Below are 11,975 nucleotides of genomic sequence, written 5' to 3'. Positions count from 1 at the left end.
TCTGCTTCCTGTTCTCTTCCTGTTCTCTTCCTGTTCTCTGCTTCCTGTTCTCTTCCTGTTCTCTTCCTGTTCTCTGCTTCCTGTTCTCCTCCTGCAGGACGACGTGGCCTTGACGAGTTCTGATCCAGACCAATAAATCTGTAAAATCATCAGATGAAAGCTGAAGCTGATTAGGATGCAGGACCTGGAACATCCTCCGAGTGTTCCAGCAGCTGGACAGGGATCCTGAGCAGATTAATCGTCTTCCATCAGTAACTGTGGAACCGGATTATTAGCTAGAAGACACCGGGCTCACAGCCAGAACATATAAGTGGGCTGAAGAGGGGCGATGACTTTCAAGTGCAGCTCTTTAGCTTCCTGAATTTTAAGAGGAGGGTCTGGTGAATAGAGAAGGAACTGTGAGACGTAGGGTGAACACTGAGCTGAAGGAATCAGCTGAAGCTTCATGAAGAACAAATTCACTTAGTTATTAAAACTAAAACTAGCAGAACAGAAGCTAAAATCTGCAAAACCATAGCTGGAAAGGTAATTGTAACAACAACGTAGCTAAAAGCTAACAACAGGAAAACCCCTGTCAAAAGCTAAATGTAGTAAAACAAAAGCTAAAATGAGCCAAACTATAACCTTACTGGCACAAAAATAGCTAAATGCTGAAATTTGCAAAGCCATAGTTCAAAATGCCAACTAGTAAAAATCACAGCTAAAAGCTAAATGCAGCTAAATGCAAAGATGAGCAAAAACACAGGGACCAGCTAAAATCAGCAAAATCATAGCTACAAGCTAGATGTAGCAAAACACTAGGTAATAACATGAAAAACAAAACAGTAGCTAAAAGCTAAAACTACCAAGTCAGTGGGTAAAAACTACAAGCATTAGACAACAAATTAAAGTAAACTTCAGAGAACAATGTTTTTGTAGAAAATAAAGAAATCAACATATTTTTTAAAACATTATTTTGTAAATAAAGTTAAATAATTTTAAAGAAAATGTTAAAAAAAACTAAAAGTCATATCTCACCATCCCTGACTGAGCCAAACATTTGATACAGAAGTAGTTTGATTTAAAAATGTACTAAAGAAACAAACAGTAAAACAACTGAGTGACTGCTGAGAATAATGACAGTATTCTGTGCAGAAACTTGTTACCTACAAACAAACAAACAAACAAACAAACAAACAAACAAACAAACAAACAAACAGCATAGAGTTTCTGTAGGTAACCAGTTTTAACCCATTCTTTCTGTCGACTGTACCTTCTGTGTGACAGCAGCAGCAGGAGCTTCAGGCTTAAAAAACAAACAAACAAACAAACAAACAAACAAACAAATAAACAAACAAACAAACAGAATAAAATTCACACGAAAATGAAACACTAAAACATGTCAAACTGCAAACAAACATACAAAAAAAAGAAGACAAATAAAAACATTTTATTCAGGTTTCTTTTGTCAGGTAGACAATAATTTAAACTTTTGTTTTTGTTTAACAAAAATAAACGTGTTTACATGTTTATTATAAAAATTTAATATAAAAATTTATTTAAAATTTATATAAATACAGTATTTATTTTCAGTGTCCTTTTTGTCCTGTTTTAGTTGTGATGTCAGAATAATCTCTCACCTGTAAATATATTGATCCTGATCGTCTAACTTGAGTTTTTAAGTTAAGAAACTCTGGAGCGTTTCTATTTCAACTATTTTACACAACTTGTTTAACAATTTAATGTTAGCTTCTGCTAATTTTCTTTTTACAGGTTTGAAAGTTTAGAGTTAGTGAAGATATATTTTAGTTGGTTGATTATGTGTTAGTAGTTATGAGCTGTTCATGTTAGCATCCGCCAAGTCTTTTTACATGTTTAACAGTTTAGCTTTAGCAAAGCTATAATTTAAAGAGTAACTTACCCCAAAATTAACTTTTTTTTAGCTGATAAACTGTCTAGAATGTGTCTAAAATGTTATATAGTACTGTTTCTGTGCTAATTTTGATGTTTTTGTGCGTATTTGTTCAAATCTGTAATATTTGGTCTAAAAACGTGTTTTTGCTGCTCATATGGGTAGAGCAGTGGTACTGCAGGCTAATTTACATATTGGTTAACGGCTCTCCACGGTGACGTGTCTTCTCCACGGTTTCGTCACAGCGGCTGTGTTCTGGTATAAAAGCCTCTCTCTAAGACACGCCCCTGCAGCAGTCAGAGGGTGGAACAGTTAGCAAGCTTAGCATGATCGTCTGTTGACCTTCAGCCTCGGGTGGGGAGAGCTGACTGCTGCGCTGCTCTCTCCACACACACACACACACACACACACACACACACACACACACACACACACACACACACACACACACACACACACACACACACACACACACACACACACACACACACACACACACACACACACCAGCAGTACATCCTGCACAGCGGGAGGGGAGGAGGGGAAAGAAAGGCAGTGGGGCAGCTGCAGCCCGAACCCACACGTCAACTTGTACAGATTGTAAGTTATAAGGATTTGACATCATTTTGCAGGTATACGGACATATAGAGCAATCTCACGGATTTTTTCAAGTCTTACGGATATTTTAAAAACCTCATTTTCAAATTTATCTAACATGTCAGAGCCTATAGGATGATTTAAAAAACAATAACTAACGTCAAACAGCCATCTTCCAACCTGTTCTGCCGCTAGAAATAAGTTACTTTTTCCTCTCTCCTTTCCTCCTGCTTCGCAGCTGACCCCCCCGCGGGTGCGAGTTGTATGGACTTTTTGCAAAATTTATGGATTTTTAGGGCTCTTTATACAGATAAACGTCCAAAGAGGTTGAAATGTATGCGAACCGGACCGAACTTCAGTCAAACAAGACCCAACACTTTTATTCCTGATTTAAACTAGCGATCTTGTGAGCAGCTGCAGCTGTTTGCTTTTATTTTTTTCTGTCAGGCTGTCGGAGCGCTCCTCCTCCTCTGTCCGAGGCTGGTGTGGGGTGAAAATCCTCCACCTCAGACGTTCAGAGATGTAACTGTCTGCGATACTGTGGTCACTCTCCATGTAGCATCAATTATGCTAATGCTAGCTGTCACGTTCTCTAGTCCTGGCCACACCTCCACTCTCTAACCCCCCTCCCCTACCCACACCCCCTCCCCTACCCACTTTGATGCATTTTTCAAATTTCGCCTTGGGGTGGAGTTATCTTTTCACAGGGGGTGGGGTTAGATACACTTTAAATGGATTATGAGTTTCTTAGCGGTTAGCAATTAGCTTTTAGTGTTAGCTTGTGCAAATTCTTTTTACATGTTAAGCAGTTAGCATTAGCAAAGCATTATTTTTACTTAGTGGATAAAGAGTTTCTTAGCGGTTAGTGATTAGCTGTTAGTGCTAACTTGCGCTAATTCTTTGTACAGGTTTAGCAGTTTAGCGTTAGCACAGCTATAATTTTAGTTAGTGGATTATGAGTTAGTGAAGCTAACTTTTCTGTTAGCGGTGTCCACCATTGGTTTCTGATCAGACAAACTTTAGTTATTATAATAATAATGTGTTATTTGTTGTATTTATTTATTGTTGTGATAATAATGAGGTGTGTGGAGCTCCAGGACAGCAGGAGGAAACAGATTCTGAGGGAGTTGAGACAAATGCACAAGGATTTAAAAAGACTACAAAAGAAAACAGATGTTCTAAGTAAACCAACCTTGTTTACTTCTTCGTTTGACTGTAAACAAACACAAATATATAAAAAAACATCAAACAGCTGTCTTTAAAAGCCACATTTTCACCTTTTTTCAGTTTCTCAGAAACGTGTAACTAAGCTTTAAAAACATCTGCTGAGGAGAAAATTGGTCAAATTGATTTAGGGTGTGTTCACCGTCTCTGCTGATGGTGAAATGAAATGTTTTGAAGAACAGGGAGGATTCTGGGAAATGTGAACAAGCCGGGTCAGCAGACAGAACTATTGACATGGTCAGGTTCTACTGGGTCTCATTAACTCACAGGTTTACAGGAAAACCACCAAGAGAGGAAAAACATCAGAGAAGCTTTTTTACAGACAGAGAAGAAAACAGGACGATTAAAACCAACCTGCTTCTCTTTGTCCTTCTTTTCAGCCTGAAAGGACACACAGAGGAGTGAGATCATGTCCACCAAACCAAACATCCTGACACAACTCAAGTCTGAGCTGCTTCTCCTCATTTAACCTTTTAAGCCTTGAGGAGTTTTCTTCACGTTTTTGCTTGAAATCCCATGCTGAAATGTAACTGAGTGTATCTCAGCTTTTACAAACTCTACTTATAATCTTGGTATCAAAATAAAGCAACATTTGGGAGATTTTATTAGAAGTGTAAGTATTAAAATAGCTGCTGCTGTTTTAGAAATATTGAGGATGGAACATAATTTTTCTTTTAATGTTCCCTCTCGTCTGAATAATTTTTCATTTGACATTATATAACCCATTTAAAACCATAATGAATCAGGCTAAAAACTCTTGGAAACCATAAATCCACTTGTGCACATTAACTGTGCAATAATTCATGCTGCAAAAATTAACTGGAGCAAAGTTACAGAGGTTTTAGTAAAAAAAATAATGTTGCATTTTGTCATTCTGCACAGGACAGACCATGTTGGTACCATTAATAAATGTTAAGAAATCCATGCCATTTTTTTCCCTTTACATTTTTATTGTAATGTATTTACAGATTTGTTGTAATGTRTTTACAGATTTGTTGTAATGTATTTACAGATTTGTAACAATCACATTTTGTACAGTTTGTTTACTTTCTGATTCAACTGCCTGTCGTTTGAACTGTGTTTGGTGGATGTAAATATAGTTTCCATGAGCTTTTAGCCAAGATTCTTAGCTTTCTATTGACACCAAACATGTTCAGTTTCACCTTCGACTAATAGAAGTTAAAAGAAATATAAAACGGGAAATGCTGTTTTGCATGGAGCTCAGGCGGTTAATAAAGCTGTTTACAACTCAAATGCTCCCTGAAGTTTTTAATTTCCCTTTTATTTCCCCTGAATTGTGAAAAGTGCAATATTTCCCTGAGTAAAAACTAAAATGAACTCAGATCTTAGTCTAAAACTGTCTAATCCTATCAGATTTGAAAGGAAAAATATAAAATAGAAGTGAAACGTCTCAATTTACGGTACGTGGTCATAATGTTTTGGCTGATCCTCGGATAAACAAAGTGCTTCTCAAAACAAAACAGCGACTTCAGTTTCTCTTTCTGACTTTATCTCCCAGCACCAACTGAAGCTGTTTTTACAAAACCATATGCTGGGTGTCTAATTACAACATTTTTACACCACACCCAATTATCCTGCAGCCCACCACACAGTCTGTTCAGGTCTCACTCCACAAGAGAGCTGTAAACGTGTTAAAAGCTTTCCCAGCATGGGGTCCTGAAGACTGCGTGGTTTTGGGTCTATTAAAGGATTTATGAGGTGCAGATTGGACATTTAAACTGGATGAAATGCACGGCATGACGATGATACTCAAAAGTTTATCTTGAAACAAGAATAAATAAATAAATGAATGAAAATTACAACAAGTGATCAACGGATTAAAAACAGCATTTTTCGTTCTTTGTTGTATTTTTGGGTTCAAACAAAAGATGTAAACAAATCTCAACTCCTCCAATGATCTCATTTATCACCAGAAGTTCTGCAAAATTCTAACAAAAGATAAGGAAATTTTTCTAATTCAAGAGATGAGATGAAAATAAACTGAGTCATAAAAAGGTGTCCTTACCTATGTTCTCTGGAACAATGCTTGCATTGTAACTGCAACATAGGTACCGAAGAACATAGGGTGTCTGGGGAACCATCTGAGGATCATGGGTACCAGGGAACATGGGGGTATCTGGGGAACCATCTAAGGCTTATGGGTACCAAGGAACATAGGGGTATCTGGGGAACCATCTAAGGATTATGGGTACCAGATAATGTAGGTGTGTCTGGGGAACCATCCGAGCATCATGGGTACCAGGGAACAAAGGGGTGCCTGGAGAACCATCCAAGGATCATATTTACCAGAGAATGTAGGGGTGCTTGGGGAACCATCCAAGGATCATGGGTACCAGGGAACCATTCAAGGATCATGGGTACCAGGGAACAAAGGGGTGTCCAGGGAACCCTCTGAGGATCATGGGTACCAGGGAACCATTCAAGGATCATGGTTACCAGGGAACAAAGGGATGCCTAGAGAACCATCCAAGGATCATAATTACCAGAGAATGTAGGGGTGCTTGGGGAACCATCCAAGGATCATGGGTACCAGGGAACCATTCAAGGATCATGGGTACCAGGGAACAAAGGGGTGTCTGGGGAACCATTCAAGAACCATGGATACCAGGGAATGTAGGAGTGTCTGGGAAACCATTCAAGGATCACGTGTACCAGGGAATGTAGGGGTGTCTGGGGAACCATTCAAGGATCATAGGTCCCAGAGAACAAAGGGGTGTCTGGGGAACCATTCAAGGGTAATAGGTCCCAGGGAACAAAGGGGTGTCTAGGGAATCACTCAAGGATCATGGGTACCAGGGAACTTAGGGGTGCCTGGGGAACCATCCAAGTGTCACGGGTACCAGGGAACAAAAGGGTGTCTGGGGAACCATCCGAGGATCATGGATACCAGGGAACTTAGGGGTGTCTGAGGAACCATATGAGGATCAAGGGTATAAAGGACCAAAGGGGTGTCTGGGGAACCATTCGAGAACCAAGGGTACCAGGGAACTTAGGGGTGTCTGAGGAACCATCTGAGGATCATGGGTACCAGGGAAAAAAGGGGTGTCTGGGGAACCATTAGAGAACCAAGGGTACCAGGGAACTTAGGGGTGTCTGAAGAACCATCCGTGGATCATGGGTACCAGGGAACATAAGGATGATCCCCTGTAAAGCCCAACCTATTATGTAATGTTTGACATCTGTTCTACAAAACTCTTAAAGCCTTAAGAAATCAGCGTTTTTACAAACAATATTTTCACTGATCTTACCTCAGATCCCTCTGAGTCTGAGCAGACAGACTGAAGTTTAAAACAATAAAAGAATAAAAGAAAATGAGAAAAAAATGTGTAAAACTTAAAGTTTTATTAAAAATAATAGGAATAATAGTTCCATCGACTGGTTCTCACCTTGGAATCATCTGACTGCAGGTGATGAAAATTAAAACCCAGAAGATTATTTTACAACAAAAAGACCAGGTGAATAAAAAATAAAAAGATAATTCTATTATTTATTTTATTTTATAAGATACCCACCAAATTATCCTCCCCTTCACTGATGTCCTGGGACAAATATATGGAAGAAATTAAATAAAATAAATGTAAACAAAAAAGAAAGAAACCTAAAATACAATTGTATAAATGGCGTTGCTCTGTTTAGGTTAAAGAAACAACTTTTTTAATCTATTAACCCAAGAAAGAAATGCTCAAAATGTAAGCTGCTGCCTCTGAATCACCATGGCCACCATGGTAAACACACACCTGTGTCTCTCACTCCCTGGCTGCAGAGTTATTGAGGCAGACTGAAAAAGGTTCTGATGGCCAGTTTTTCTGTTTTTCTGTGTTTTATGTAGATATGAGTTTTAAAAACCCTTCACTTCCTGTTTTGAAGGGAATTAGAGCTAAAATATAACTGAGTCAGGTGGATTTGAGAGAAAACAGCAGGGAGAAACGTTCAAAGCAATAAAGCAGCTGTTACCTCCTCATCACACTCGTCAGGCTCCTCCTCGTTCTCAAGCTTTAGGAAAAACAATCACGTTAAAACAAAACCAAACGTGTTTGTAGTGAGAGGGAAAACCAGGTGTCTGAGGAGAAGAAGGGAATCCTACAAATGCTACAGAGGAGGTAAAAGGTGAGGCAACTGGTGGAAAGAATCAGGTCGGGTTTTATTTTGATTCTTTCTCACCGACGGTGGGGAAAGATAAAAGATTCTGACACGTACCCTCTCCTCCTCCACAGTCAACTGGACAGAAAACAGACAAACAAGGCTTTTTATCAGGCCAGCGTTCTGAATCACAGCTTCCTTTCATTATGGTTTTATTCAGTGGTGGGCAGCACTAATCTAAATATTAGTTGCACTAACCCTAAAGCACTAACTCAACTATTTAGGTCCCCTAATTCTAAAGCACTAACACATTGGAAAAATTAGTAAACGCCAATTCTAAAGCACTAATATTACAGAGCCTGCGAGGGGACATGGGAGATGGTTTTTCTTTTGTGTTTCCCTGCAAAAGTCGTTTATCACTGTTGTGCCTGATGGTTTATTAACAAATTCAAATGTTCACCATTAGTGAGTTGCCTACTGCTTTAATTCAGCTTCAGAATGAATACATTACACAGCCATGCATGGAAGTATATCATTTGCCGATGTTTTAACACAGTACAGCCACGCATTTCACAAACTTGTGGTGACACATCCTGTTTTGGTAACCGGATATTTCAAAATAAAAGTCTGATTTAATTCAGTTCATATACAAAACAAACTTTTGCGAGGTAACGCAAAACAATTTTGCGAGGTAACGCAAACATACTGCAAGGTAACGCAAAAGTATTGCGAAATAACGCAGAAGTATTGCGAAGTAACGCAAAAGTATTGCGAGGYAATGAAAAAGTATTGTGAGGTAATGAAAAAGTATTGCGAGGCAATGAAAAAGTATTGTGAGGTAATGAAAAAGTATTGCGAGGTAATGAAAAAGTATTGCAAGGTAACGCAAAAGTATTGCGAGGTAATGCAAAAGAAAAAAAATGCCCACATGTCCTCTTGCGGGGCTCCGTACTAATATAATCCAGTTGACACATGAAACATTCTTCAGTCAACATGAGACAATATTTACTGTGTGCAGAATATTATCACTTAGTGCCCTCGGCGGGCCAATGGGAGTCACCTGCAGGCCACATTTGGCCCGCGGGCCTTGAGTTTGACACGAGACCTTGTAGATAAGTGACACACACATAAACAAAAGGTGTGCCAGCTTCACCCTCAACTGTGAACAATAATGTTGATCAATAACATTTATAGACCTCAGTTAGTGCTTCTAAATTTAGCCCATAAATTTAGCAAGTGCTAATCCACTAATGAATTAAAAAATAGGAAAAGCCCTAAAGCACTAATCAGGAAATTAGTTCCCTGATTAGTGCTTTAGTGGAACTGTGCCCACCACTGAGTTTATTGTTCTAAGTTTTGTTTCTTAGCTGTTGTTTGGTTTCCAGTAAATATGTTTTGTTTTATGAAGTCCTTTGAGTCGGTCTGCCTGCATCCCTGAATCCAGACCTCATCTTTCATTTTTTGATGTTTTTGACTCATCAGTAACGTGTTTTATATGTTTCCTCTTGGCTGTGAACGCTCACCTGTTTGGCTCCCATCGACTCGAACATCTTCTCCAGCAGGACCCTCATCTGCTGGATGTTGTTCATCAGAACACAGGGCTGAGAGGTGGAGGGAGGGGAGACGTTTCAGACGTGAACCGATTCATCTTGATGTTGAACAAACACAGGGGGCTCGGGGGGAACTCACCATCTTCTCCTTCTCGCAGTAGGACGGGAAGCTCTTGGTCAGGATGGCGCAGTACTGCAGCAGAACTTTGGTGATGGTCTGTGGAAACCAGACGTTTTCTTTACATTCAAAGTTCTGAGGGGAACTTTTAAATAAATCAGTGGGAGTTCAGACACACAATCAGAGGGAGGAAATGACAAAATTGTGCTGTTTTTTGCTGGCAGCGTGTTTTACTGACTGAGTTTTCTGCCGACTCAGCAGACTCATGCATTAAACATTCAGACGACAGCTGCCAGCAACGCTTCCTCTAATATGTTTTTATATTATTTAGGCTTTTCTGCATCTGTTTGTCCTTTTTACTGTCATAATGATCCACAACTGCTGCTGCCTGGAGACCAGATCTACTGGACCTGAGGAGACCAGTTCTAGAAAAACTGAGGAGACCAGTTCTAGAGAGACTGAGGAGACCAGTTCTACAGGACCTGAGGAGACCAGTTCTAGAAAAACTGAGGAGACCAGTTCTAGAGGAACTGAGGAGACCAGTTCTAGAAGAACTGAGGAGACCAGTTCTAGAGAGACTGAGGAGACCAGTTCCACAGGAACTAAGGAGATCAGTTCTAGAGAGACTGAGGAGACCAGTTCTACAGGAACTGAAGAGATTATTTCCACAGGAACTGAGGAGACCAGTTCTAGAGGGACTGAGGAGACCAGTTCTACGGGAACTGAGAAGACCAGTTCTAGAGAGACTGAGGAGACCAGTTCTACAGGAACTGAAGAGATCAGTTCTAGAAGAACTGAGGAGACTATTTCTAGAGGAGCTGATGAGTCCAGTTCTACATGAACTGAGCAGACCAGTTCTAGAACAACTGAGACCAGCTCTAGAGAGACTGAGGAGACCATCTCTAGAGAGACTGAGTAGACCAGCTCTAGAAGAACTAAGAAGACCAGTTCTAGAGAGACTGAGGAGACCAGTTCTAGAGAGGCTGAGGAGACCAGTTCTATAGGAACTGAGGAGACCAGTTCTAGAGAGGCTGAGACCAGCTCTAGAGGAACTGAAGAGACCAGTTCTAGAGGAACTGAGGAGACCAGTTCTACAGGAATTGAGGAGACCAGTTCTAGAAGAACTAAGGAGACCAGTTCTAGAGGAACTGAGGAGACCAGTTCTAGAGAGTCTGAGGAGACCAGTTCTAGAGGTTTTAGAGGGAATATTTCCCCCATTTGATCTGATAAAAGATTCTGTTCAGCAGATCTGGGTCTGGACGTTTTTGTTTCATGATGCACCAAGTACTGTATTATCAGTTGGTGTAAGGTCAGACCAGTTCAGCACCTGGACTCTTCAGGTACGAGACCACGCTGCTGTAACTGGTTCAGAATGATGTTTAACAACGTTTTGCTGAAATAAGTAAAGTCTTCCTCGACAAACATGTTGTCTGTATGAGAGCAGATGTTCTAAAACCTGAAGATATGTTTTCTGCTGTGATGGTTCATGTAAGCTGCTCAGGCCAGAAGCACTAATGCACCCCCATACCATCAGAGAGGCAGGCTTTTGAACTGTGTGATATATACATTTTAATGTATTTTATTGTGAGGTTTGAAAATTTGCAAATCATTGTGTTGTTTTTATTTACATTTTACGCAAAGTCCAAACTTTTTCTTTTTTTAAAGTTTTTATAAAACCTAAAAGGTATCATTCTGAGCATCTTAATGTGAGATTGTTATATTTCATATGATCTGTTAGTGCTTGGTCTATGTGTTGAGGATGACTGTCAACTACAACCACACTAAAGTTTAGCTGAGTAATTTTAAAATGCACCAAGTTAAAAGCCATTTTTGTGTAGACTAAAGTCAGACACCTTCAGAGTCGGGCAATAAAAATGGAGAAGGAAAGGAGATGGAGTGGCAGGAAATGAAAAGACGTTTGTCGGTTAGGGACAGAGAGACGGACGGCTCAAAGTGACGTCGTATTTTAACCGTGTCCCACATTGATCCAACCTCAGGGTTTTGTTAGCTTTAATGGCAACGTCTAAAAGCCTGAAATTATCTTTAGAGAAAAGGAAAAATCACAAAACAACACTTTAACTTTTCACTGAATCTTTCAGATTCAACTGATTCAAGGACAATAAATAAAGGGAGGAGAGTAAAGTTCTCAATATGAGTCATGATTTTCACCAGGGAGCAGCTGGAGGTAAATAATAAAACTATTTTTAACAGCATAAATGATGAGAGAGACATTTAAAAAAAGGAGAAAGCTCATTTCAAAATAAATAACCCCTCTTTTTTCTCAGGTCTGTAATGGAGCTAATCCATCAGGTCTGATGTCCATCTCTGATCATTTAATGTGTGAAAACTGCATCATAAAACCACACGCTGGGCTCAGTCTGTGCAACAATTAACAACATGTCTTCTTCCACAATTAACAACATGTCTTCTTCCACAATTAACAACATGTCTTCTTCCACAATTAACAACATGTCTTCTTCCACAATTAACAACA

At 39.6% G+C, this 11,975-nt stretch overlaps 1 protein-coding gene across 1 annotated transcript in view; it reads right to left on the bottom strand.

Annotated features, from left to right (window-relative positions):
- LOC106525446 (uncharacterized) overlaps positions 1-11,975 on the bottom strand; it is a gene marked incomplete in the record, with an annotated part of 101,552 nt that overhangs the window by 10,094 nt on the left and 79,483 nt on the right. Inside the window, 2 exon segments of the mRNA XM_014019699.1 lie at positions 9,337-9,414; positions 9,503-9,580. Coding sequence (XP_013875153.1) covers positions 9,337-9,414; positions 9,503-9,580 — 156 coding nt within the window.

Source organism: Austrofundulus limnaeus, unplaced genomic scaffold (assembly GCF_001266775.1).
Source record: "Austrofundulus limnaeus strain Quisiro unplaced genomic scaffold, Austrofundulus_limnaeus-1.0 Scaffold226, whole genome shotgun sequence".
NCBI lineage: Eukaryota > Metazoa > Chordata > Actinopteri > Cyprinodontiformes > Rivulidae > Austrofundulus > Austrofundulus limnaeus.
This window is presented reverse-complemented; position numbering and strand designations above follow the sequence as displayed.